The following is a 27,338-nucleotide window of genomic DNA, read 5'->3' on the forward strand; positions in this document are numbered from 1 at the left end:
GTTGAACATGTTGAAAACATGCTGCCTGTTTTTTTTTCCTTCAAGTGGATCCAGTCCGACTGTCACCTTATAAAAGAGCACGTGATCTCTCTTACGACTGTCTCGGTTTTAAGTAGACTTGTTATGAGTCATGAGGGGTCTGGTTGTACTGTTTCTATGTCCTCAGTTCATGTCTTTAGGCTTATGACTCCCCAGATTTAAGGTGAGGGGGGGCGGAGGCATTATTGGCGCATTTTTATACCACATCTGAATGTGTATATATGGGCAATGTTGTGAAGTTATGGCTAGATTATGTTGGCCCATCAGGGTGTTTTGACTGGTTTCTATGATTTTTTTTATTGATTTTTTTACTAAACCTATTGTTTGCAAAGCACTGAGTAGAATTCTAATAGATTTGGTGTTTTCTCTCGTGCCATCATGCCTGTCGGATCATGCAGGAGGTGAACTATGGAATAAAAACTAATGGACATTTTCCAATTTCCCACAATCTAATCGCTTGGTTTCCGTGGAAACGTCCGCAGCGCGGCTCTGACCTCTTGTCCGGATCTGGCCGAGTTCTCGGCCGAGTGCAGCGACTCGATCTCGCCCTCGATCATGGCCGCCTCCAGACACTCGTGGAGGTCCTTGAAGCCGTTCACCTGCAGCGGGTACTGTCCGAACATCTCCGTGTTCTCAAACTTCTTCCCTACAGAGTCAAATGCACACAACATGGCGTTAGTAAAATCCTGCTTCTTCACATCAAATCAAGCTCTTTGTTTTCAGTGTTCTGATCAGGAGATTTTAAACTTCCTTCAAACAGATTTAAAAAAAAAAAAAAAAAAGAGAGAGACAGATTTTATCAGTTTGTTGCATCAGTTTGTATTTTACCCTCTTTAGACTTATGAAGGTACAACATAACTCATAAAGGACATTTTATGCCAGGAAATCTCTAAATACACCATGATATAGGAGAGAGAACTATAAATTATGTCAGATAAATAAAGACAATGTTGAAAATATTATGGTTTAACAATGTAGTTTGTTGTTATTCTCAAACTTCTCATTTACCCAAACATTTCCATTTTATCCAAGAGTGGATTTATTTGTCTAACAGTGCAGTCCAAATATTGAAAATATACTGCTTTTTAACAGGTGAACATAAGACACAGTACTAATAATTCCATTAGTTACAATCAGGCACAGTTACATGAAAGTTAAACTTTTGTCATATTAGTAGATAAGTCAATGTGTATTTCTGATAAGATGCATTAGAAATGAACCCTAAAATCCTTGCTGAGGATGCTGATTAAAGATAATTAAGATTAATCAAAAGAATAATGGTTGAAGTACCTCAGTAATAGGATTATACACTTATAATTTATCACAATTTATATCCTCAACACCAGTTACAATATCATGCAGCCTTGATCTGTATGTTCTCACCATTTCGAGCACTTATTTTATCTATACTGGCTACAATCGCTGTGATAATGACATTTGGATGTGGTTTCTGCCTCGGATTGGTGCAGTGAAAGCAGAGGGAGTTCAGCCAAAGAAGCCGCAGCAGGAGACATTTCACACTCGTGTGCATCCGAGCTGATTTTCACTTGTTCAGCAGTCACTCACTCATCAGAGCTACTTTAAAAGCTGCACCGAGCTCCGTGCACCAACTGCTGAGGAGAACCCCGCCACCACCCAAAAACTGGGAAGAGGAGGGGGGAGGGGGGGGGCAGCCAGCGGACATGCAGATGAGGCATTAAGGTCATTTTATGAGCAGCAGAGTCCACTGGCCCAGCTTTCGGTGGCTTTGGGCCAGTATTGTCATGCATAATAAGCGCAATGTCAATCAGCCGTCAAGGTCTCGCACGATCAATGCAAACCGCTCTCTCCTCTTTTTCTTTTTGCATAGACCACATCTCATTAAGACAAGGTCACCTTTCATTACTAGGGGCAAGGGCTCGCTCGCGTTCTGGCAGCTGCAATCAGACCGCGCTAACGCTTGATTTCTCTCTGATTTTCTGGCCACTTCCCCGCTTAACTCTCTTTATTGGTTGGAATTAAAAACTTGGCCTCACCTTCCAGGACGCCGACGGCGAGGAAGCGACCGTAGAAGAGCTCCACCATGGGGTTTTTTGGCTTTTCGCCCTCCCTGGGGAAAGAGGGGGCGTGGAGTAAGCACATCTGATTCCCGACTGTGTCTATATGATTTGTACTCTGAGGTTCAGCTCACCTCTCTTCTTCGGCCTTCATCTGGAAGGCATCTTCCAGCCAGTCCAGCAGCTTGTGGGTGAACTCGCTCACGTCCTGCTGTTGGACAAAACACACACACATTTACACACTCAACCACATAACTTAACACACAAAAGGCATCCAATCAGTCAAATGGTTGTCAGCCGCCGATCCAGACTTCGGGTTGGTGAAACGGCTCACAGACTGAACTTCAAAGAGGACCTGCTCGCCCTCAGGCCGCTCTGTCATACGCATCAACGTGCCCAGTAATTCAGGTCAAGGCCTCCACAACCTGACTAATTCACAGAGGGGAGACATGACGGATGAGCCCGGAGGTCTGGAGGCCGCCCTCTGTTAACCTCTGTGGCGAAACGGCTCAGTGCAGACGGCTTACATGAGCCGAAGAGCCGAGCTGTTTGGTATAATTGACATGCTTGAGCCAAAATAGAGGACAAGAGCACAGCGCGGCTAATTGATGGTCAATATAATTTTTCTGCTGGCGTGCTGCTGAGGGAATGATGTGGGTTTGATGATTGATTGTCAATAGCTTAGAGAGGTTAACTGTCAGAGAGTCAATGTAGCTGAGTCAGTAGAACAACTGAGAAATGGAGCTTATTGGTGACTGGGCACAAAGAGAGGCATGGAGGGGGATTAAATGTTCCCATTATGTGCAAACACTGTTATTCATGTTCAACAACAGAATGAATCACATCAGGAAACGCATATTTGCACAGAAATGACTCAGATTCCTCGGGTTTGATAGGAAAACCAGCATGAAGCACAGAAACAAGGAACCTCCGGATATTTTAAGTCTCAAGGAGAATCCCAAACCTTTAGTAACAACGACTAACACAAGAGGCTTGGCTTTCAACTCAATCACACCTAAGCAGGATTAAAAAGTTCTTGCAGTGAGGTAAATCCCTGGAAGTGGATATTGACATGGGATATTCAACCCATTAAACCTCAGGGTAATTTCAGCCTAAGTAGATATCTAATCATCAATAACTCCACATTCAGCAGGTTTGTATGTAAATTTGGTCTCATTGGGAAGGAAAGGCGTCAGGAATCGTCAGATTTGCATCCTCAGTTAAGGTTTGTGTTTACCTTAATGAAGCATTTGGATTATTACCTCACAAAGGATTCAATCACATCAACGCATCTTATATCAATGGAAAACTTGTGATAAGTAAAACAAAACATCTCGTCTGTTTTTAATTGAAGTTCCTCCAAAAGGTCCAGTGAGTGGAGACAAAGGATCGAGTACGCAAACAAAGCATACCGCTTCGTTTGTGCACAAAGCCAAAAAGTATTTGTATAACCTGGTGACTCGATTTGGAGTTAGTTGCTTTTTGATTCCGTTGCTGCAGGATTCTGTGGAGTTTTGAAAAGTTGTCCGTGAAATGTGGAGTTTTGCTGCGAGGTCACGTGAGGGCGGTTGTCAGCCGATGAGCTCGAGAAGAATTGTTGTAAAGACGACTTTGTGTCGTTTTATAAGACAAGATAAAACCATCGTACACACGTGTACAGCGGCACTTTGTTCCATCTGTATGGAGCGGGTTCAACAAAAATATTCTGACAAACTAATCCAGATTATTTGTTGAAGATAAATTTGGAAAGTTGTTTACAGAGCACTGAGGTTTTGTCTTAGATAAACAAAAAATAAAAAAATGGACAAATTATCAACATCACTGGCACTTTTATAGACATTGAAGCAGAGCGCCATCTGGTGGAGCCGGGAACGGGAAGCAAGGCAGGACGTAGTGCAGCTACCCTACGATTAAAATGATTTATTGCGTTCACCAAAATTAAGTTAAATTAAGTTAAAATGTAGTTGATGCCAGGATACATACTCATACTACAATAATGTCTGTCATTCCAAACTAAACAACAATGACAAGATGCATGATGGGAAACACAACACAACCACAAGCAGCTGCCTTTACAAACAGCATCAACACAATTGTTCTTTTTTTCACCATTTTACCTGAATATTAATATAAAGAAGCAACCTGTTTGTGCATTTATTTGCTGTCAATCCAAATAATCAATTTTTCTAATGAAGTGGTGGTAAATGAATATGTGATTATTGTCTTAATCTAAATAACAATCAGTGGATTTTTAAAATTAATACTAGCAGCTCTAAACTCGACTACACATGTTGTTTCCTGGAGCTCTGTGGGGATGAGTCAGTGTCCAGGAAGTTGTTGGAGGAAGTGAGTTTACCTGTTGCGACTCGCTGGACTTGAAGGCGTCTTTGAGGATTTCCACAGCTCGAGATGGATCCACGTATTTCCTCTTGGAGCCAACCATGAGGGAGAAGAGGTTCCTCAGCTCCTGCATGAAGGGCAGGTTCCTGTGCTCCTGTCAGAAAGACACAAACAGTGGGGAGTCAGTCAGTCACGACACAGAGCCGTCAAATCCCAGCTTCAAACAAAGAAGGTTAAAGTCAGGATTTTATCAGCTCCCCTCTCTTCTCCGAGGGTCCGCTGAAGTGCAGCGTTCAAATAAATGTCTTAAACTAAGAAGCTACAATTAGAACATAGAGTAAATTATGTTGGGATGGAAGGAGAAAGGCACATCTGCTCGTCCATAAACCTCAGTCCTGTTTGACATCAGTACAACTAGCTGGTGTGAAGTGATAAGGGCTGTCAAACATAAGGCCTGCGGGCCAAATTGATCCGAGATTGGAAAAGGGGGTTTACAAACTTAGAGGGTTTAAATAGTGAATCACCAGGAATTTGTTGAGTTCCGGGTTTTAAAGCAAACGGCCGTCTTTGTTTCAGACGCATCAAAACCAGAAGAGATGTTAAACGGTCTCACTGTGGAAGTCGATACGACACAGTTGGTGTTTTCAAATTATCTCCGCCGTCAATGTAAACAGACCCACACATACATTTCAATTAGCGAGGCATGTCGCTGTGAGCTGTAATCTTTAAAGTGCACCGTGTCATCACAGTGACATACCGAGGCACAGATACAACATCTCACTTGTTTTTCTGTGCGAGTGAGTCAGGGCTGAACAGATTAGACTCCCGAGCTGCTGGGGCAAAAAGTCAGCGATTAGAAGCAAAGGAATTGAGATGAAGAGATGGCTGCCCCTGAACCACTGCTGAGGCTTAGAGCAGATTAGCAGCAGGCTGTTAACCCTATGGTGAGCTTGTCTGCAGGGAGAAGATGCCAAAACAAAACAAAAAAAAAAAAAACATGCTGCTGTGTTGGACCCGGTGTGGACGGACACGTTAAACGCATCTCAGTTTGGAACCAAATCCACAATCACCGGATGCTCAATCTCCAGGTGGCGGGGTGCCAAGCCTTTATCAGACATTTCGCACCGGTCGGCCCTCCGCGGAGCTTACGAGTGGAGAAGTAAGTGAAGTAGCAGGACTGGAATGATAAGCTGTGGTGACCTTAGAGCTGAATGGTGGCACAGGTCTCGAGGAAGGTCAAACCCTCGGAGTTACAGCTCTGTGCGCCGTGATGGAGGCTGCGATGATATGAAGAGGAGACGTAAACAAGGCCAAGGAGAGGTGGAGGGGAGGACCTTTAGAAGATGCCACACGCAGACACGGTTATTGCAGCTTCTTGTTGGCCGGATCGAGGCGCCAGTGTCTCACCTTCTGGTTGCGGGGCAGGTCATGGACTCTGGCTGGCGGGGAGTAGTTGAGCACCAGCCTCTGGAACTCCAGCAAGTTGAACAGAGACTGAAATCACAACAATTACAGCCAATGAGAAGACAGCACGGGCCCTACAAGGTTTCATTTCACAGCAGAGAGAAACCAAAAGTAAAATTACGAGAGCCGGTCTTATGCGTTTCTATCATCAGTCAAAATACAAGCGTCTAAAAATAACTTTGATGGCCATTATACATGAATATGGATGTATCGAAGAACAAACCAATAGGATCTGTATCATATTACAACCATTACAATTAATTACAAATGTGTTAAAATAGTATCATTCAGTATTATAAAACAGGAATAGTGTCAAAAACTATTACATTAAGTACATGAAGTTCTTTCCTGCTTTCTTTCTTGCTAATATCTCTTAGTTACCATGTTATAAACTTTAAAACCTTCCCTCTATGATCATTATATCGTTTTAATCCAGGGGCCAAATACCAACCAATTTCATCTTTAGTGGGCCAGACTGGTAAAATAGTGACATAAGAACCTTTAACATTAAAATTTTTTACTTTTGTTTTGGTAAATGGATTTCACTTATATAGCGCTTTTTCCAACACATAAGCAGTCCCCAATAGTTTTACACTGTTAAATCACATTTACACACCAGTGTGAGAGGGCTATGATGCAAGGCCACCCACTGGGAGCAGTTTGGGAGTCAATGTATTGCTCAAGGACACTTCAACATGTGTACATGGGGAGATGTGAATTGAACCAGCAACCGTCCGATTGGGAGACGACTGCTCTACCAACCGAGCCAGTATACACAGTATATGTGATGAAATCTCCATTACAACAGAAAGAATCACATAAGAAAAGGCACATCTGCACAGAGGCTGGTGGGCCTACACGGGCCTCTTGGGTCGGTTTCAGGCTTCATGTTTAACATTCCTGGTTTAAATCATTTAAACTATAACGCATCATAATGTTTTCTAGATGACACTGGAAAGGTTTCACATTACAAATACAGCGTGATTACAATAGCTTGAATATTATACAGTAAAAAAACAAAAAACAATTGAGTAATAGAAGCATATTAACACATGGTCTCATACGATCACATCTAATGTCACATTACATTCAGCTAATTAGAATCCCACATTGATCTTTTTATTTCTTTTTGCATAATTTCAGTGTAAGAAAGATTATTTGGATGTAAAATTTACATCAAAATACTAATCTGGTACAGGCATGTCATTTCTGTTAAATGATTTGTACTGGTAAATGAACCCAATGAACCCTTTAAACATGCAGTGAACAGTTCTCTTTATTCCCAAAAGAAAAGTTAGTTATACAACCCATCCTTAAAACATAATTTAATTATATTACAGCTCTGCTCCTAAGGAGCTTTCAGATTTAAATGGATCAGTGACTCAGTATCTAATAAATGCTCAGTATTTCCTCATCTCTGCGATGAAAAGTAAATAAAATGTAAACACTGAGTCATTTATCTCATTTTCTAAAATTATTTACTGAACAAAGCTCTGTAGAACTAAATCTGACAGTTAAATGAATGAAATTATATCACAAACATAACAATTACATGTTTGATGGTAAATGTGTGGCTCTTCCAGCTGCCAGCTTTTCACTGTAAATCACAACGAATATCAATACCATGAAGCCGTGCTGTGATGGCTGTAATAACGTAAAAGCTCTGCAAATGTAAAACGCGGGCTTCTCGGCCATTTGTTTTCTATATTTTTTCAAATGAAACCAAATGTTTTCATCAAAAGGACTGGTTATGTGCAGTTGCATTAATCACAGCCCACTCAAGTCAGCGTGTCACATCCTCCTGCCAGCGCTGCTTCAGAAAAGTGAAATTGAAGTTAAATTATAGACAAAGGGATGCTGAGGCAAACAACGCGAGGCCGTGAAGGAAATACAAAAACAAGCAATTTGTTCTAATGTATTTCACAAGGAAGACCACAATTAATTGACCCAATTTTGAAGTGAGTGTTGTTTGTGCCGTGCAGTGAAAGCTGCACATCTTGGCGTGGAGAATTTGTAACTGCAGGGAAAGCAATGAGCAGCACGCGCACTACAAGTGTTAGCCCCAATGTTTATTTACTACTTTCAATCATGGTTTGAGCCATTTTCTGTGGAAAGGAGAAGGTTGTTTACTTGTGTTGGTCTGAGTGCTGCTAGATCAGGTTCAAAGGTGGCGTTAGGGGGGTAACATGACACACAAGAGCCCCGGCACCATGTGATGATGTATCCAGTGTTCATCTGGCATATTTCAGCCGAGGTCACATTCTACCACTGACTACTGCAGCAGCATACAACCGAGTCTTTGTGGTGGTTAGGGTGAAATATCCAGGCATTTTTTCACGATTTTACAGCCTAGAAAATACAGACTGAAGCCTCAGAAACGTCACAGTTACATAGGAGCCAAGAGCTTCAGTGCTCAGATTTGCTGTACCACCTAGTGGTACAGAGCGGCATTACAAGCAGATATATATTGCTTTGTATATATTGGTGTAGTTTACTGAAAATATTAGAGAATATCCACCATTAAAGACCTTGATAATTTTCCCAATAAGCAGATTAAATGAGGAAAAACAAAAGCAATCTCACGAAAGAAGATAAGGAGAAAAGGTCTGCATTTCAACCTGTATGACGGCGCTGAACCAGCAGGTGTTGCCCACATTTTTCAGCCCCACGGGGCAGTTGTCTACTCTCTTCCTGTCGTGCGGGTTGGGCGAATCGCTCCACACTTCCGTGTGCGTCCGCTTCAGACTCGCCTTGTTCTCCGCGATGCTGGCCTCCAGAACTCTAGGATCCGGTGAAGAGAGAGATAGAGGAGGAAGGATTACATGCTGGGTTCAAACAGCTTTTACTTCTGAAGAAAGCACAGCCGTGTTTTATCCTGCCCTGTGAAGAACACGATGTGTGAATCCCATCACTGAAGCTTTGAACGGTGGATGAAGGGAATAACATGGAGTGTGTTCACATTTTGAACAATTGAAGTGAACTCCACATGGCAGTACAGACCAAAGATGGAGAACTACATCCATCGGACTGTGGTCACGTTAAGATCAACAGACACTTCATCTACTCAGTTCTTCCATTCCTTTCTCATTTTGTCTCATGTTGTTTGTCTCTTCTTCCCTTCATTCATTATGGTGAAGCAGTTTCCTCTCGGACTTCACCCAATAAAAGTTATTAAGAATTTTAGTCAGGAAGGGGCTGGTGAAAGTCATACTAACACATAGTAACTTGAAAAAACTCCAAAACAACAATCCCTTTCTGAGATATAATATCATCCAGATGTGAAACTGGCTTTGAAAGAAACAATAGACAGAAACTGTTGAACATGTGGGCAAGTTAAGATCTCACTGTGAAACTGCTGCTTCCGTTTAAGACCAGGCAACAGAACGGCTGCAGAGAATGACACAGCCAGACGTGAACGCTACGCCCAGCGATGGAGGGAAAACAAGACCACAAGAACATCGGCTCCATTTTCAATGAGCTTCATTCCTTCTCCTCCTTGAAGGAAACGTACGTGAAGAAGCTGCAGGATGATATTGTGTATTGGCTTACGTCAGAGCATAAAGAATTATGGACGAGGAGTCATGACAATCTGGAGGCAAACACTGTTATTGTTCATCTACTGAGCATGTGCAGAAGAACTAATTACAACTTCCATGATGCACGTGTGCAGTAGCAGAGATTCAGAAAAGTTGTTTTAATCAGAGGCTCCGGGCACCGTGGTCGTATAAACACACACTCCAAACGCAACAAAACATTCCCATTTTCACTTGAAAACATTTTATCCCACAACAACGGAGATGGACGATCGAAGCGCCAACTTTAGAACTGGAAGACGACCCACTCTACCAAGTGAACCCCAGCCGGCCCTTTTCATGCCAATCCATGTCCAGTTTCACTCATGACGATGGGGATCGAATATTTGCTGAATTGCGCAACACAATGTTTGTGTATTTTCTTGTGAAACTGTATTTCTAAGGCGTAGTGTGTCAGTATGGCCTCCTGGTCCCACCTGCTGATGGCCTGCTCCTCGTCGGTGATGCCCGTCTCCCTGAAGGCCCGGTTGGACTCCTCCAGGCTGAGGGCGATGGCCCTCTGCAGGTCATCCTTATCGTCTCCAGTCAGATCGATCACGTCTGCATCGAGAAAACAAACCCAGGAATGGATGAACACGCGCCTCACCTCCGTGGATCACAAGTAAGAAGCGCAGGAGAGAAGCTGCTCACTCGTGTCTGCCTGGCTGCCCACGCTGATATATCTGTCGTTGGCCACCTGCGACGTCTGGTAGTACGTCGTCTCATCCTGCTGGGGAACCTTGGCGTTCTTCTCGGTCAGAAAGGCCACAGCCTCGGCCAGGTCCCCATTGCTCACCTGTTGATTTGACAACACACGACAATCAGCAATGGTCAGAGAGTAACACGGACACAGATTGCATGCGATTGTGCAAACGGCTGCCGTTTAATCTGCATGGTTTACAGTGGATATGTGTTGGTACTGATTGTAATCAGAGTGAGGCGACGAACAGATGGTCGCCTCGGAGAGACGAGCTGTTTGGCTTTAGATGAGTTTTTGAGGAGTGGGTTTGAGGGGGTACCTGCAGGGCCTGCTGGAGCAGCTGAACGTCTGTGGTGCCGGTGACTTCCCTCAACTGGTTTAGTAGAGTCTGCTGATGCTGAAGACGGGAGGAAGAAAAAACACATTTGAAGAGCAATTCGGAGAGCTGCCCGATGAGAGAGGAGGAGGAAAACAACGGCACAGAACTCACTGAATCAATAATAAACCTTCTTTTACAGCAGAATCCAAAGTAAAGTAAGACTTCTCTAAAGAAAGGAAAGATGTGCATTCTTCACTGTTTAAAACCAAAAAACCAGATTGCTTAATGTGAGCTACGCACTATGAGATTTTAACAATCTTGGCCACGACGTGAAGTTTGCTGTGTGCAGATTGCACGATGAAAACAAACTGAATGTTTGGTTAAACTCGTCTGTGATTCTGACCTTGGTTTATTTGAACAAAGAAATACCATAGAAATGTAATATGTTTAGTTTAAATGCAGGGTTGGGATTTAAAAAAAAACTTGCGATTATTGCTAGAAAAATAAAGTGTTAAAAAATGTATACATTTAAATGTGCTTTGTTTTTCCTCAAACTTCCTTTCAGTTCCCGACACGGAGGAAATATCAAACAGATAAGGTTAAGATGGTATAAAATTAAATACAGCGAGTAAAATACAATCGCAAAGAAACTCGCTACTCAACCTGCTCTATAACGTGAAAGTCTGTAACCAGCATGATTCTGATAAGAGCCTAACGACTGGCAGCAACACAATATGTCAACTTGTCAACCTAAATCAACATTCTACGTGCCATGGCTCATCTAAAAGAAAACAGAAGGATTTTCACTTTCAATATGACGAAGCTGTAAGACATGTCTGGTCTGCTGGTGAAGGATCCCATGCAGATCAACATATAAACACCCAGAAATGGAGATGGAAGGCCTCTGTGGATTCTCACCGCGGGGTTTGATGGACAACTGATGTCAAACCCAGCTGGACTGTGTGTCCTTAAAACACACACTTAACCTGAACTGGAGGTGCTGGAATAAATGCTCTATAAATAATGTGGGAGTGCACTTAGTGTCAGCGTCTGAGGCAGAGGTCTTAAGTCTGGAGAGAGAGCGACGCGGCCCGGAGCCGTCACGGGTCCTCCTGGTTTACTGCACCACTGAATGGAACCGATACCAATATAAAACACTTGGAACGGTGCTGCTTCAGCTCGCAACGCAAAAACACCAAATAGAATTTATGTGGAGCCGCAAAACATGAGAACTATTAACAAAAAGCATCTAAAGAACACTGCTAAACAAACAAAGCCTGAAGCTGCATTCAGCACGGGTCGACGGCTCCAGTTTAGATTTTATTATATTTTTAACCCTATTTTCTGTTTTTTTTTCTTATTTTTCACTTTTAGCCCATCTTCCTTTTTTCTTCAATTCTTTTTTATTCCCGTTTCTCTTTTTTCCCCGTTTGTTTTTATTTTCCTTACATTTTTCTTCTTGTATTCTTTTTTTTACTTTTCCCATTTTTCCTTTACTGAAATAAAAGCTGGACTAGCAATTTCAATATTCTTTGTTTGACATTTCCCCCATATTATTTCTTTAAACTGCTTTTAGTCAGTTTATATTTTTTTGTAAGGCAATTTTAAGCATTTTACCCCCATTTTCTTTTTTAGCGATCCCATCTCTCCTGGCTGTCTCTGCTGTTTGACCTTATTTGTTTTTATCCTGGAGACTGAACCATTTTTGCAAATCAGTGTGGAATAAAAACGACATGTTTCTTCACAAAGCTTTTCCAGAAGCTTCGGGGAGCTGTTGATGGAGCAGCTAAAGAGCCCAGTGTGGCTCCAGAGCCGCAGGTTGAAGAACCCCGGAACAAACTAATTCTGACCATAATTCACATTTGGTGTAAAACGAGCAGCAGGTTTGAAAGCCGCAACATCTGAAGCACTGTAACATCGGACAGACTCCTATGTCTCATTAAGTGGGATCATCCTGTAAAACAAACAGTTGACGTGAGCTTTTTTTTTCGCAGCCACGCCTGAAACAACATGCTCTGCATCACAGTCTGGATTAACTGGATGACATTCCATTACATGAGCGAAGCTTCAAAACCATGAAGTATTTTGGGATTGTGATGCGGAGATGCTCTATTCCAACATGCTGTGGCCTCATGTGAACCTTCGTGAATTGGAAGATTAAATGTCAGTATGAAAGATACAGTTCCAGAACTGTAAATAATAAAATAGTGTGGAGTAATTATGGCGTTTACAGATTAAAAAATAAATAAATAAATAAAAAAGATCTTTAGTGATCTTGAACGTTAAAACTCTCCTTTTCAGTTTGTATTTAAATGAATAAAAGACATGCGCATTTAATCTTTATTGAGGTATTCCTCTTAATGACTGCATTATTCTGTTTGTTTCATACGTTAGATTTTAAACTCTTGCAACAATGGTTTCCTCTCTTCTTGAAGATATTTGATTTCTGTACGTGTTAACTGTTGTTAAAATACCCTACTTCTTTCATTTTGTCTTTCAGCTGTGGGTTTTTTACTGAACAGATCAAATTCATCACTAAGAGTCAGATATGAAGAAGAGCGGCGTCCAAATGACGACTGTGAATCATGATAAAAGCTATTTTTGAAATTAATTTTTCTTATTTAACTCATGACGCACAATCCGATGAGTTCAGGGAATAAATGGGCCAATCAGGAGTCGTCTCTGTAATTTTTGCACTTCAGAAAAACGTCCCACGGCCTTATTTGATCCTCTGGCGGGTCAGACGTGGCCCACATGCCTTGTGTTTAACACCCCTGCTTTTGAGGAAAGTAGAGCAGAAGCCGGTGTGGTTTCATAACGTGAAATATCACAAGCACGGGAACACTGACGCCCACTCCGGCTGTACCTAAAGCAAGACGAGGAGAACACCGGCTCAGTGGGAACAAAGAAATTAAAACCAGCCGATCTCGACTGAGACGAAGCAGAAAACGGTAACTGAAGAGGCTGAAACACGGCAGCTCTCACTCCCGTCGTCCTCAAGGCGAAACATTTCTCTCCTCCAGCCTTGGGGAAGCGCCTCATTGCTTTCCAGCTGCTGGCTGCACAGTTTTCACTGTACTTCCCCTCAAAGCGTCATCGTTCACAGAGGAAACAGCAGCTTATGGGAACGTCAGGCACAAACCTCTGCTTTGGAGGAAGTGAGAGCAGGACCTGTCGATTTCATGACTGTGTGTGAGGCAGGAAAACTCAAACTTACCAAAAAAAAATTATATTACTGCAAGGAATGTAAGAAATTTCGAGTTAGTTATTATTCTTTATTTTAAATGAAATGTTAGCCAATACCAATACTTTCCCGTTTTCTTTGTATATTGACTTCAAAAGAGTTTGTCGGTGTAGAAAGTGGCATGAACTTGTTCTTTTCGACGTTTTCATGCTGTACAGCTCCTGCAAGCTCTAATGTGGAGACATCTGGAAATACCGCAGGTCTAAAAGCTGGTGTTGTAGTAACTGTGCACGCCTCACGTCGTCTGCGTCACACATCGGACTACGGGAGCCTTCTTAGCTCAAACTTGTGGCATACGTGAGTCGTTTGGTCCACTATCTAGAGCCGCTATAAAATCACCGTCAGTGTGAACACGGGAAGCGACACTGTAAAAACAGTAGTTGAACTCTGTTTATGAGCAACAAATTAAAGCAGCAGTTCTACAATGTGTTGTTCTATCGAGCGTTGCGTGTCGGACTATTGTCTTTTTCCTGCAGAAGTTCTGGCCTCTGTGTTTTCACGTCAAAGCTCTGAACTCCCTACATTAATACACAATCATTTCCCAGAAGAGGCGAGTTCTGCAGATCAACCCGAGTCAGAATGTGTTCTTCTTCTCACTTTTCAGTTCTTCAAACATTCAGATTATTGGAGACGGACGGAGACACAAAATCAGGTAGAACCTCTAAAAGTGCAATTTGATTTAGTGTAGTCTTGGCCAGTTTTTTTTCTCTTTAATTCAGATTCAAGATTCCAAATTTTTAGAAATCATTTTTAAAAGTGTATTCAGAGAGTGTTAAATCAGTCTGTGACATGTAGATTCATATTAGTGTTTTAAAGTAATATCAGCCATTAGCTCATGTGAATCAATATTTTAGATTGAGATTTTCTACAGTTGAAGTGTTCAAGTTATGCCTTTAAACCAGAAAAGTAAGTATCAGATCGGCAGAGATGGTAAATTAGAAACATCTCCAACACGAACCCATTCATAAGAAACATTAGATTTCTGGAGAATGACGACCCGGAGAGCTCAGTCTGGAACACAAACCAAACAGTAAACTTCTTTTTTTTATAACTCAACATGAAATCTTTCCTGGATTTTACTTTCGTTTCACCGCTCGGCTCGTTTTACCTTCATGTTTTCATGAATAAACAGTTAAGTGATGTCAGAGGAAACTTCTCCTTACTCTTAATATGTGATCTTGGTGGTGGGAATCAGACAGACTGAGTTCCAGATCTGATGAGGAGCAAGGGAAGTTCCACTCTTGACAGATTTGGGCCGAGTCAAGCGCAGCAGCGCTTACTCAGACATGTAGACAAACACAAGGCTCATCTCCATGTGACATGTCTGGAAGAGCTGTTCATCACAGCGGCTGCCGGGCCTTTAAGTGGCAGCTTGTGAATAACAGCAAGCGCCCGGTCGGTTGGAGGCTCTGTGGACGGTTACACAGAGAGGGACACTCCCACTGGGTCTACCGTGTCAAATAGTTTGGAAGAACATCAACGGGAAAAATAATAGCGCACTATGAATTCACCTCACATGACCTCCCCTGGCAGGCCAACACATGAAAACCCAGCACCACACCCAGAACACACAGCTTCCCATAACACACTAATCCAGTGTAAAGGAGCCCGGGGTTCAGGGGGGAAGCCTCTGCCACGGCTTTTCTTTCTCAACGTTTGAGAGTAAATCAATATAATAAAACATATGATTTAGTTTCAAGTGTAATTGAGAATAATTGAAGTCATTAAAAACTATTTAATCCCGAACAACCGAGCAGATTTCACATTAAAGAAGATTTTTGCTTTTTACAGATTATTGTATTGTCTATTGAAATTAACATTATATCATTATTGAGAGCACGTAAGAGGAGAGGTCATTACACAGCTCACCTTTTGTTCTGTTGAGCCACACAAGTTAACAGGGAATGAAATACAGTGACTCTAATAAAGAAATCATCACAGTCCAGTCTTTGGATTCATGTATATCCTGATCTTGTGAAAGTTGCAATCCCATTCACGATAAATCTGGAACCTTGTCATGTCTATTTATGAATTGAAGAGCTGACAATTGTTAAGTTGTTGGTTTTTCTTCCAGTATTACTCAATTTATAACAGCCAATATTACTCAATTTATAACAGTCGATGTAAACTTAAGAGAAAAGATGTGAGCAACTACGCTTCATCTTAAGGGTGACATTGACTGAAAATACTGGTTAAACTGAACTTGACAACAGTTCATCTAAATTGGGATGTTGTTAGATGGATGACAATTTGAAGAACTCTCATATTGAGTATATGTATTGGGAAATACAAAATGTTCCTGTCCAGCTGTTATTGTGGCCAGTTCTGGTCGTGATCTCAGCCTTCCTGAAGGTGAGACTCTGTAATAAGGTTAGTGTTACACTGCTATTTTAAAGTTTGACTCATCTCTAGAAGCATGTGTCTTCTGTCATTACCTGGAGGAATGGTTCTTTTGGCTCATGTTTTTTGTTTTTTAGTCTTAAGCAGATCTGTCCTCCTCTGCAAAAGAAGCTGAGATTGCATAACACCCGTGTATATCATTTACTTGTTTTCAGTTTAACTAGCCAAGCAGATATGTAATATCGGTCAGCTGGTTACATAACTGACGGGAGAGTCGACGCTGGCCAGAGTGGTGGTAATCCAGTCCTCAGGAGTAACGGAGTACTGAAGCCGGAGCGTGATCCAGGGCGGTTAATGTGAACCCCCACCGCCCCCTCCCCCTCCCCCTCCCCGGGGAGGCAGCTTGTTGTGTGTTCCCACCTCCGCCTCTGGCCACGCTTTGTAAACAAACAGCTCGGTTATGTGATGAGTAACCTCAGAAAAAAAAAAAACAGGCACCGACCACTCCTTCAAACCGAAGATCTGCGTCCTCCAGGGACATTTCAGATTAAACAGAAAAGCTCTTTGCGCAGTGTGAAAACATTCACTTTGCACCAAGTTGACATCGCGCTGTCAGTTTGGCCTCGTTCATTTCCACTGACGACACAGTTAGCAACGGCTGCTAACGTTAGCGCCGCGTAGCACACCCGCCACTGACCAGGACGACCTGTTAACCGGTTAACAAGTCGACTCGTTAACGTTAACCGACGTAAAGAAGCTCCGAACCTCACGCGCCGCCGTTAGCTCCATGTAGCTACCAGCGAGCACAATAATAAGCCGAGGTGACGCTAGGCCTCGCTTTCACACCCCGAACGTGGAGTTTACCATCTGCTGCCTGCAGGGAGCGGGGCGGCCGCTCCGGGAAACAGGGTTGGTGTTAATTTATTCAACCACAAGCAGCAATTTGTTTATTTTTTGGTCAAACTCCGCTACTTCCCCGAGCCATTAAAACAACTGCTAGGCTACGCTAATGCTAACGCTAACGCTAACGCGAGCCTGCAAGTTGCGCCCGTACCTTCTGCGAGTGCTGCTGGAGGACATTCTGCTCCACGGTCATGGCCGGTCCGGAGGGGGTTCCGATTCAGAGCGGGAGTGGGGAGCGGACCGCGGCAGGATGCTCTTCACACCGGGGCGGGTTGCAGCTACGACGAGCCCTCCTTGTCCACAGACATCGCGGGCGCCATGGCACTGTGACGAGCGCGAGCCCTGCGTACGCATGAAAACATTGCTCCACGCAGCTGGGATCGATGGCTCGTGTCTGTCCGCGTGCTGACGTCACGGCGCACGCCCCTGAAAACACTGTACTTCATAAATGGAGAAAACGCCAATTAACCTCACGTGAAGACATTAAATTTTGTGGATTTTACCCATAAATAATGTGGCTTTAATGTGTTTATCTCATGTCCATATGAGAATGTAATCTTAGATATAACCTTAATCATCGTATGATAACCTTAAGAATCTTAGGCTCTAACAACATCGACAAAAATATTTTTTCTTGATAAAAATGAATACAAATAAATACATATTTTGTTTGATTTTAACAATAACGATGTAAAGGGGTAGGAATAAAAAAGTAAAACTTATTCCTACGCCCTTTTCAAACGTGTAAATGCACACATTGTAAAATTGGAGTGTATGTCACGTGAACTCTGGACGACTCATATGGCTGATTGTCTCTTTTTATCTACTCTGTTTGTTTATTTTTTTACATGTTTGGAAATAAATGAATAAATACATGAATGAATGAATAAAATAAATAAATAAATTCACGCTTCATTGTTGAAGTGATTAAGCTCCAGACGCTGCATCATGAACAATTTGATCTTCAACAACCAGATTGAATAATCCAATAACAAAATCAGCTCATTACTATCTGAATTAATGCATTTCTAATAGAACAAAACTGAGAGAAACTACATACATATACAAATACATGTTAAACTGAGGCATATCAAATTGAAATCAAAGAAATACATTAAATGAATGATTCTTGCTGCACCACTCTGACCTTTGACCCGCGGTGACTCGGTCTGACCTTCTCTTCCTTGTTTCTGCTGCAGTCAGTGAATCAAGAATTAATCAATTATAACATAAAACTGCTCATTTCTTTTGCAGAAAATCATCTTCATCAACTCAGAGGTTTCATTTTAGCAGGGAAGTTGTGTTTGTTTGGTGTGTGTCGGCTCAGAGTGAGATGGGCTCTCGTCTTTTCTCAGATCCGGAGGCCTCCAGGGACCAAAGGTTGGGAACCGGCAGTGCGGTGGGTCATAAATGTAAATAAATGAAGAAAAAAAACCCATAATGAAAGCAGGACATTCATTCATTTATCCATCATCTGTATGAACTTCTACACACTGAGGAGGTCGATACAGTCTGGAGGACACCTCAGCTGATGCTGAATAAAAAACTCAGTAAACTCCGAATAGGTTGATTGGTCGTCACAGGATCAACGCAGATAGAAAAAACTACCCAGACACACATTTTTAAACCTGAAAGTTCAAGCTGTGTGGCGACAGTAACACTGAGGAAGCTCAGCAATAGATTACAATACTCACAATACTCACAATACTCACAATACTCACAATACTCACAATACAAGGAACTGTCTGGAAAGTTTTTCATCTTTGCAGTAAATTGCACCAGTGTTCCGTCCCTCCAGTCGTATGTAACGGACTAATAAAGCTACACGGCAACATCAGTTTGCTATATCAACTCTTTGTTATTACTTTCAACAGATATTTAGTGCATAATCATCTCATGAACATGTTGACTTTTAGAAAATTCATAATAAATAAGGCCTGTAGACGCTATTTTTTTTTATGTTTTGATGCAATAATTTTGACGCCGTTCATGGATTTGTGATAAAATGACATTAAACTATAAGAGAAACTCTAGATTATACACACTGATAGTCTGATACTCTGGATTATCAGCCTCTACAGTTTGTATGTCTGGTATAAAGTGGAGGAATGTGAAGATGAATTTGTGCTTCATGGATTTTATTTAGTGTTTCATTCAGTTGTTACGTCAAACAAAAGGCTCATATGTTCTTATTCAGTGTAACTCTGTGATTCAACCCGCCGCTGCTCCTCTTGTATGGAAGTAAACGGAAACACATCTTTAAAGCTTCATGACCTTTTTTGTTTAAGGGAATTTAAAATATATATATATATTCTTTTTAATTATTGATTTACAGCGCACTTTATTTCACCCGCTTGGACACTGAGTTGTGATGAATAAATGATATTTCCCTGTTGATTCGGGGAAGCCTCACCTCCATCAAGGTGAGTCAAGCATGTGGCCTCTGCTGGGGCTTTTAGAAGGAACATGAAACCTGAGTAATTATATACAAAACTGTGATATTTCCTTATTTCTCATGACAGAGATTTAAATGATTTGGTGGTTTGTGAAAACGACTGAAGACGAGTTTTTCATAAAATTAAGGGTGAATGAGAACGGACAGTTAAATATGGCTGAAAGATTCTCAATCAGGAGGAGAAGTGTTGTTTTATTTACTCATTTAATTCTGCCTGTTTGTGAGGAGGACTTTTTTTTATTTTCACTGTCAATGCCGATATTGATTTGGTTCATTTCTTCTTGGTTATATTATTTTCTACAACATCTGCTCCCTCGGACCATTGAAGTCATGCACCAGTAGTACAGGTTGTGTGAGCTGTAAATTCAATGTATTGTACTTATGAAATAATTATTTACTTCTATTATTATTACTTCTATTATTATTACTATTATTACTATTATTATTATTATTATTATTATTATTATTATTATTATTATTATTATTATTATTTTTATTTTTTTTTATTATTATTAATGTTATTATTATTAATATTATTATTAGGCATAGTAGTATTAGCCTCAGCAGCAGTTTTATTTATCTATTTATTTATATTTTGCAAAGAAATCAATAATAATAATTTATTAATAATAAAGACATATTATGGGTGAAATATACATAAATTATCATGTTTGAAAAGTTCCTATTCCCTGTTATTAGATCCTTACCATGGATCTAATTAACTGTAATTTGGTGTTTACAGAGATTTTCAGATTAAGTTGCACAAATCATAGATCTATTTTCTCTTCTATCTTCTACACTTTTTCTGTCAAACCCCCCCCCCCCCCAAAAAGTGTCCCACATAGATGTCTCATATAAATTGTGTTTCAAAATGTAGGAGTTTTATCTTGTCAAACACGGCAGTGAAGTATTATTTTGCGATAACTGAAGCAGAAGGAGGGCGACTTGATAAGTTTGTGCTTCTTTTGACTCCTCAAATGTTTGTTTTATGCACAATGATGGTCAAACTAAATGCTGTTTTCTATTCAGAATAAATGAATTCCACTCATTCAGCCCTCCACTGACACCACTCAGTCAGATTCAGTCAGATTACATGACGTGGCCCCCGTTTCCACCGTTTCCAGCGCCGCCCCTGCATGAGAACAACTTTCCACCCCTCCTGACCTCAACCTGCTGCACACTGTGTCTGCCCCCCCCCCCGGCATCGCCGTGAATTCAAGTTGTCCATGTTTCCGTCCTAATTATTCCGACAGAGAAAATATCAGCGCGCACCCAAAAACACCGGGCACTCAAAATCTGTCAGCTGTTATTAATTCAGCACAAGATGGAAGAGACGGAGAAGTGGGTCATCCTTCAGATCCTTCAGATGTTCAGGAATAGCATTGTTGTAGCAGTTAGAACGGACGCATCCGGCGCGCTTTGTTAACGTGAACTGTGTCATCTAACTGGTACATATAAATATTAATAGCAGGAAGTTTGTGGCGGGGCTGGGAGGAGGATTTTGAGGACGAGACGCTGTGAAGAGTATGCTTCACGTGAAGAGAAACCAGCTAGTAATGAAATCCTGCTCTGTGTGATTTGATGTTTGTTCTGGTGGATGGAGAGCTGAGATCTGCAGACATTGTTCAGGCTGTCCTCCAGCAGATGGCAACATCCTCCTTTTGCAGCTTGCAGTCAGCTTGCATAAGGCCAGAGCCGGAGCCCCGCACACCAACGAGCGGTGTGCAACCAGGAAATGAATCATGAAAACGATTCCACTTGGTAAATCAAGTAGCATTATAAATCACGGGGCCTGTTTTCAATTTCCAGCCCCGTGCCTTAAATTAATATTTCATACTTCTGTGTGCAGCACGTTGAAATATTGACTGACCGGTGGAGCATGCAAAAAGGTCCACACAAACAGTGTCTCTTAGGACAAAAAAAGAAGTCCTGGGCAGGACACAGTTTGACCCGGAGGCCGTCGGGAATCAGAAAGTGACTTGATGAATGAAGCCCGGCTGTTGGTCCGACGGGCTGACGTAAAGAGCTCACACTTGTTTGTTGGAGATCAAAACGGATCCTGAAAGTGAGCCCGGGGGCTGTGTGGTAATTGGTAATTGGACATTTCAACCCCCCCCCCCCCCCCCCCCCCCCCCTCCACATTGTCTGATCCGGTACTGCAACATGAGGACGGCGTGTGTACATCAGTACTGCACCGGAGAGTGAAAACACATAAAACACAACTATTACAGGAGGTTAAAATGAATTGAGAACGGACTGAAACTGATTGATCTCTATCTAACTGGGCCAGCGAGCAGCTTGTGGTTTATGGTGAAAGCTCATTTTAACCATATTTGAACAACACATCAACTGCAATGACTCTACAAGTAAAGCGAATGTGAAAAACATAATAAGAAAGCCTGTTATGACATCATGGTCCCGGACGTTTAAACACACAATCACGATGAAAAGGAGCTTAAAACTACGACGACTGCTACTCATGCTCGGCATTTTAATCTAATCTACTGTTTTTTTTCACATCAGAAAACTGGGTACAGCCATCGCATTTATATTTCTCCGTACAAGCTCCCTCAGTGCCATGTTGCCTAAGCGCCCCCACCGGCCCACTACAAGGAGGCCGTGGCCCCCAAATGCCCCCGCAAGCCCCACCCTGCCCCACGGTGAGCCGTGACTCCAAAACTCATGATTTTTCACGCCACTTCCTGTTGAGACATGCACTTGTTAAAATTCACATCCATCTCCGGCTGTACCTGCTTGATGATCCAGAGCCCCGGGATATGTTCCTACCCCGTGGGCAACACTGTCACATGTGAAGCCACACTGAATAAAACTGAGAAATAATGCATTACACAGTGTATCAGAGGAGCAGCGTGTCTTTCTTGTCTATTTTAAACAGGGTTTTTTGTTTTTTTTTGGGTTTTTTTTTTGTTCATCCGGTGCTCGCTTTGGAGAGCGACCAGCTCCTCAGCATCCGGCACAACAAAGAGACTAAAAGTGAGAGGAGGCCCTTTTCCCAGCCGTGTGGCTAAATTAAAACCTCCTCCTGGGGCGAGCTGGCCCCCGCCACTCTGAGTGTACGCAGTTTAACGTAACAGCGTTTTTGGACACCAAGTCTGGAAACGGGTCCATAGGGGTTCCCCCCCAGCGTGCTGCCCTCTTGAGTCTGTTTGAGCTCCTGCCAGGTTCCCCTCACTTTGCTGGGCTTTTCCTCGTCTGGGGGGGGGGGGGGGGGTCGTCCACAAGCTGGACTCCCAGGCTGCAGGCGGATTCCGTGGCGTTGTGATGGCATGTGATGACTGAACGTAATGGAAAGTGCAGTTTTATTTAAGTCTAAGTTTAGTTTGAACTGTAGTTTTGATTAACTTACCAAAGAAGTACCACATATATGCAAATCTCTGCTTATTTATTCAAAGATATAGAAACTACATCTGATAGATGATTAAAACAAATACAGGATGAAAACAGGAAAGAAGCATTAAAAAGTTTCTGATTAGGCGGAAATAACATTAAATATAACCATCCTATCTATCTATCTATCTATCTATCTATCTATCTATCTATCTGTCTGTCTGTCTGTCTGTCTGTCTGTCTGTCTGTCTGTCTGTCTGTCTGTCTGTCTATCTATCTATCTATCTATCAATCAGGTAGTGATTTTTGGTTTTCATCTTTATATAGTTTAACATGATCGTTTCCTGATAAGATATATAAGGGGAACTGAAATGCAGTGAAATGTTAAAAAACTTTAAACTAAAAGACTTTTCCTCCAGCTGTTGCATTATGGGTGAGATTTTCCTCTTTGGGAACTCCCTTCAAAAAGTTGCATTTTCAGTGACACCGAGCACCGTTGCCGTGGAAACGCTGTGGCGTAAACAGGACTTCAGATTCATCTATTAAAAAAAAAAAAATTCAGTCACTCACATTTGATTATTTATAATACAGTTTCACAACTGTCACAGTCACTAAAGTGTCAATATAGAATAAAAGGGTGCAAATGATGTTATTTTATCAGCCTCTTTTACATAAAGTCACAATGTTGAAGCAATATGACACACGTCACTTGTTGTTATTTACTCGGTGTGGAAACGCCTCTGGGGGATGAATATGAAACGACTTCGCTGTTTGGGACCCGCGACTCCTCGGGTCGAGCTAAAAGCTTCACTTGATGTCAACACTTGAGCAGGAAATGAAAAATACACTGTGCTGACATTTTAGAAGCCACAGTTCTCGCAGGTGTTGTTCTTATTGTTAAAAATCTGCCTTATTTCCCTGCCCTCCCAACAGGATATTTATCTTTATTTTAATATGAGACCTTACGAGGTGAAGGGTTATGTGAAAGCGCTTTCCTTCAGGCTCAGACGTGAGGCCAGGGACGAGGTGGCGGTCTGCAGATGAGCGAGATAAGGCCTTTTGAGGGGAAATTACAGCCCCACATAGAGATCCCGGGAGCCGATTGTAATATTTAATATCAAATGCACACGTGCAGCTCTGTTGTAGATGCTGACACGCGATAGAAATCTAAACGCCACACATCATAGAGTCGCGATGGCGCAAGGTTCATTTCGTTCTAAGCAACGCTGATGGTGCTCTGCCTGGATTTGCTGTGTTTTCGTAGCGCGGGCAGCAATATGAGCATTGATTTTATGACAGGGTAAAGAATGAAGTAGTTAAACCCTGCCGTGACTCGATGTAGGGCATCCTGACAAGATCATTGTTTTTTTTAAGGCTTTCAGCCATTTTCAAGGTGTCTTTTCCAACAAGACGTATAATGCTGAGCGCTCACCAATCACCGGCGCTCGGATCTCTTCAGTAATAAACCACACGTCAACTTTAGTCAGGCTTACAACGCTAAGTCAAACCCACATCTTTCAAAGGAACAATACCTTTATATATATATATATATATATATATATATATATATACTTGGTAACAGCATTACTACTTCCAAACCAGTAATCAGATTAAAGTTACTTCTCCAAGTCACTGTGCGTTACTGTTGTAGCGGAGGGCAATTAAAAGGCTGCATAGACCAGGAAGTGCAAATAAATAAATAACTGGTGCTACAACAGACTGCAACTACATCACCGGGTGAATAAATACCAGTGACAGTAAAAATGTGACAATAAAAGCGTGAGTCAGATATAAATACAACAAAGAATGAAGGTCAAAGGTTAGAATATGTATAAACATGGTGCAGGAGGCCAGGCGGTGATAGGCAGAGTTGGGGTGAGGGTGGGGGTTGGGGTTGGGGTTGCGGTTGGGGTGGGGGTGGGGGTGGGGGTGCTGGTGTGGGGGTTGCTAGCTTCTGAAATTAACAACAAAAAATTACTTGTAATTTAACTCTAAATCTAACTTACTTTTAAATACAAGTCATCAGTAAAGTAACTGAGTTACTTTTTAAAGGAGTAAAAACTGTGGCACCACTGCTGATGTCCAATAAAAAGCTTTTTTTTTTCAGTTTGTTTAAAATACAGTTTGTGTTTGACGGTAATGACAGTAACACCAAACAGCAAAGTGTTTTATTCTATTTTTTTCTTTTTTTTTGACACGTTGGCGTCTAATTCTGACAACCCGTGAGGAGGCGCAGCTCCGGGCCGCCCAACGGGGCGCGCAGAACCCCAAGTTTAACTTCACTGCTCCAGGTCACGTTCAAGCAGAAAATAAAACTGTGGCTGGAAGAAGAGACTCACTCATATATGCTCGTTTACACATGGCTGACTCAGCTGGATTCTTCCATTGAAGCATTAAGATATGAGAATACGAGGGTCTGAGGGTTTTGAGTTAAACGTGAAAAAACAGCAATAAACCAACCGAAGTCACTCATATATACGAGACTTTCTGTCACTATTCGGCTATGAAATGTATTTACCTGTAAGAAAACTATCCTGGATTTCACTGCAAGTATTGAGGACACGTTTAAAAATCGATTTACGGCAAATTCTGTGGATTTTGACGATGTTCAAGCAGTTTCAGCTAAATTAAAGTAGAAAACATCGAAACTATTTCACTGTCCTGTATGATTATATAGAAGATGTTAATTTTTGACATATATGGGTTTGTAGAGCGGTGATAAATTATGTAATAACGGTGCAATATGCGATAATGTAATAAATCTTCCATTCATATATATAAATTTTTTTTTTATAAAAAATAATGTAATAAATGTTTGTTTTTGTGTTTTTCTGCTTTGCATCATATAAAATAATTACGTAACATAATGCAGCGTGTTTGTCTTGCAAAATGTCGGTGCACCCGTACTGTTTGTGTCAGTAATAATTAATTAGTGTAGCTTTGGTTTCTAGCTTGTGAACAAATTCTTCATTATAATGAATGAAACATCTGATTTAGGCTTTAGACATAAAACAAGTTACTAGTTAAAAAAATTAAAATAAATCCTAATTAAGCTGGAAAGCTTTATGTTATTCTGATGGTATGATGGCTTTTCTAATCAAGGCATCAATTTTGATGATTTATTCCATTTTCTTAAAAAGTAGAGCACGCACAATCTGTAATAACTGTTGAAATATATAACAAGTTTTTACAAAATGCAACGTTTACCTAAAAATGCAGCAGATTAGTACAAAATGCAGCCCGATCACGAGTTGAAAATATATTATATTATTACATTTTGCACCATTATTACATAATACGGTTCAACACACCCACATTTTGTAAAAACTGTTGCAAAATGTAACAAGTTATTATTAAGTTTATTACAAAATGCAACGTTGTTACATATTGGGTTGAAAATGTATTACGTTATTACATATTGCACTGTTATTACATAAAGCGGCGCTACAAGGTTGAACATTGTGTCGCACCGTTACGATTCTCTCGACGCGTTACAGGTTGTTGTGTGAGAAAAATCTCGATCTTAAACTCCGACGCTGCGGCGGCTTTTCAAAACGGCAAAGTTCACTTCAAACATCTCGACTTAACCAAATCCCGCCTGAACGCCAGATGCAGCCTTTTATTATTTCCCACTTCAGACATCAGAGCGCCGACTCGTCAGAGTTAAATTTTGCGGCGGTGGGTCCCCGAATGGCCCCCGGCACAAAGTTCACATCCCAGGCTGGCCTCATCCAGACTGGCTGACACTCATCTGCCCTTTCTCATTCTGACGGGGACTTTGAGAAATGTTTACTCCAAAAGTTCACGACCCGACGGATCAACCGCGGAGTCGCGGCCGGCCGCGGAGCGCGCGGGAAATTAGCGGTGAACACGCTTCCTGGAGGTGACGGCGTTTCTCAGGCGGCGGTGAATCCGGCGTTCAATACGAGTCTGAATGGAGGAGAAGCGGAGATTAGAGTCAGTCGGGTCAAGAGTCGACTTAATCACCTCTAAAAAACCTCATTGTCCTCAGAGAGACGGAGGACGGGGGGGATGTGTCATCCTGGATTTGTGTGAGAAGCTTCAGAGCAGATCAGGAGACTGACATCGCTCAGCTGGGCTCGGCTCGGCTCGGCTCGGCCTCCCCGGCCACTTTGTAAAACATCCACCCAAGTGCTGATGTGACACGGCGAATGTCGTCCATGTTGTTTCAGCGTCAAGCCAAAGATCCCCGGAGCCGACGGCCTGCTGGGACTCCGACTCCCGCTCCTCATGAATATTACATCGGCTCGTGTTTACATGTGGACGTCTGATACCAACTCCCACCGTCTCCGGTGAATTATCAACACATCGCGTGTGTGTGTGTGTGTGTGTGTGTGTGCGTGCGTGTGTGTGTGTGTGTGTGTGTGTGTGTGTGTGTGTGTGTGTGTGGACTGATGCTATGGGAAACAGAGGTTGGGGGGGAGGGGGGGGGGGGTCAAGAGGCTATCAGACCTGGAAGGAGAGAAAAGGACTGAAGCCACGTTGCCACTTGTCATATTTCCATGAAACAGGAGAAGAATGAGCGGAGATGAAGGAGGAGCATGTGCAGCGAGGAGG

The 27,338-nt window shown here is 42.0% G+C and overlaps 1 protein-coding gene across 2 annotated transcripts in view; it reads right to left on the reverse strand.

Annotated features, from left to right (window-relative positions):
- Nucleotides 1-17,379, reverse strand: part of usp25 (ubiquitin specific peptidase 25) — a 34,107-nt gene extending 16,728 nt beyond the window's left edge. For both annotated transcript variants that reach the window (XM_080482827.1, XM_080482826.1), the window contains exons 1-10: nucleotides 17,109-17,379; nucleotides 10,471-10,548; nucleotides 10,103-10,247; nucleotides 9,889-10,012; nucleotides 8,498-8,660; nucleotides 5,823-5,909; nucleotides 4,432-4,569; nucleotides 2,210-2,286; nucleotides 2,055-2,128; nucleotides 534-685 (exon numbers count right to left, since the gene is read on the reverse strand). In XM_080482827.1, coding sequence (XP_080338953.1) covers nucleotides 534-685; nucleotides 2,055-2,128; nucleotides 2,210-2,286; nucleotides 4,432-4,569; nucleotides 5,823-5,909; nucleotides 8,498-8,660; nucleotides 9,889-10,012; nucleotides 10,103-10,247; nucleotides 10,471-10,548; nucleotides 17,109-17,150 — 1,080 coding nt within the window. In that variant the 5' untranslated portion in view covers nucleotides 17,151-17,379. The remainder of the gene's footprint in view (nucleotides 1-533; nucleotides 686-2,054; nucleotides 2,129-2,209; nucleotides 2,287-4,431; nucleotides 4,570-5,822; nucleotides 5,910-8,497; nucleotides 8,661-9,888; nucleotides 10,013-10,102; nucleotides 10,248-10,470; nucleotides 10,549-17,108) is intronic.
- Nucleotides 17,380-27,338: the final 9,959 nt, after the last annotated feature.

Source organism: Lipophrys pholis (assembly GCF_963383615.2).
Source record: "Lipophrys pholis genome assembly, chromosome: 16".
Taxonomy (NCBI): domain Eukaryota; kingdom Metazoa; phylum Chordata; class Actinopteri; order Blenniiformes; family Blenniidae; genus Lipophrys; species Lipophrys pholis.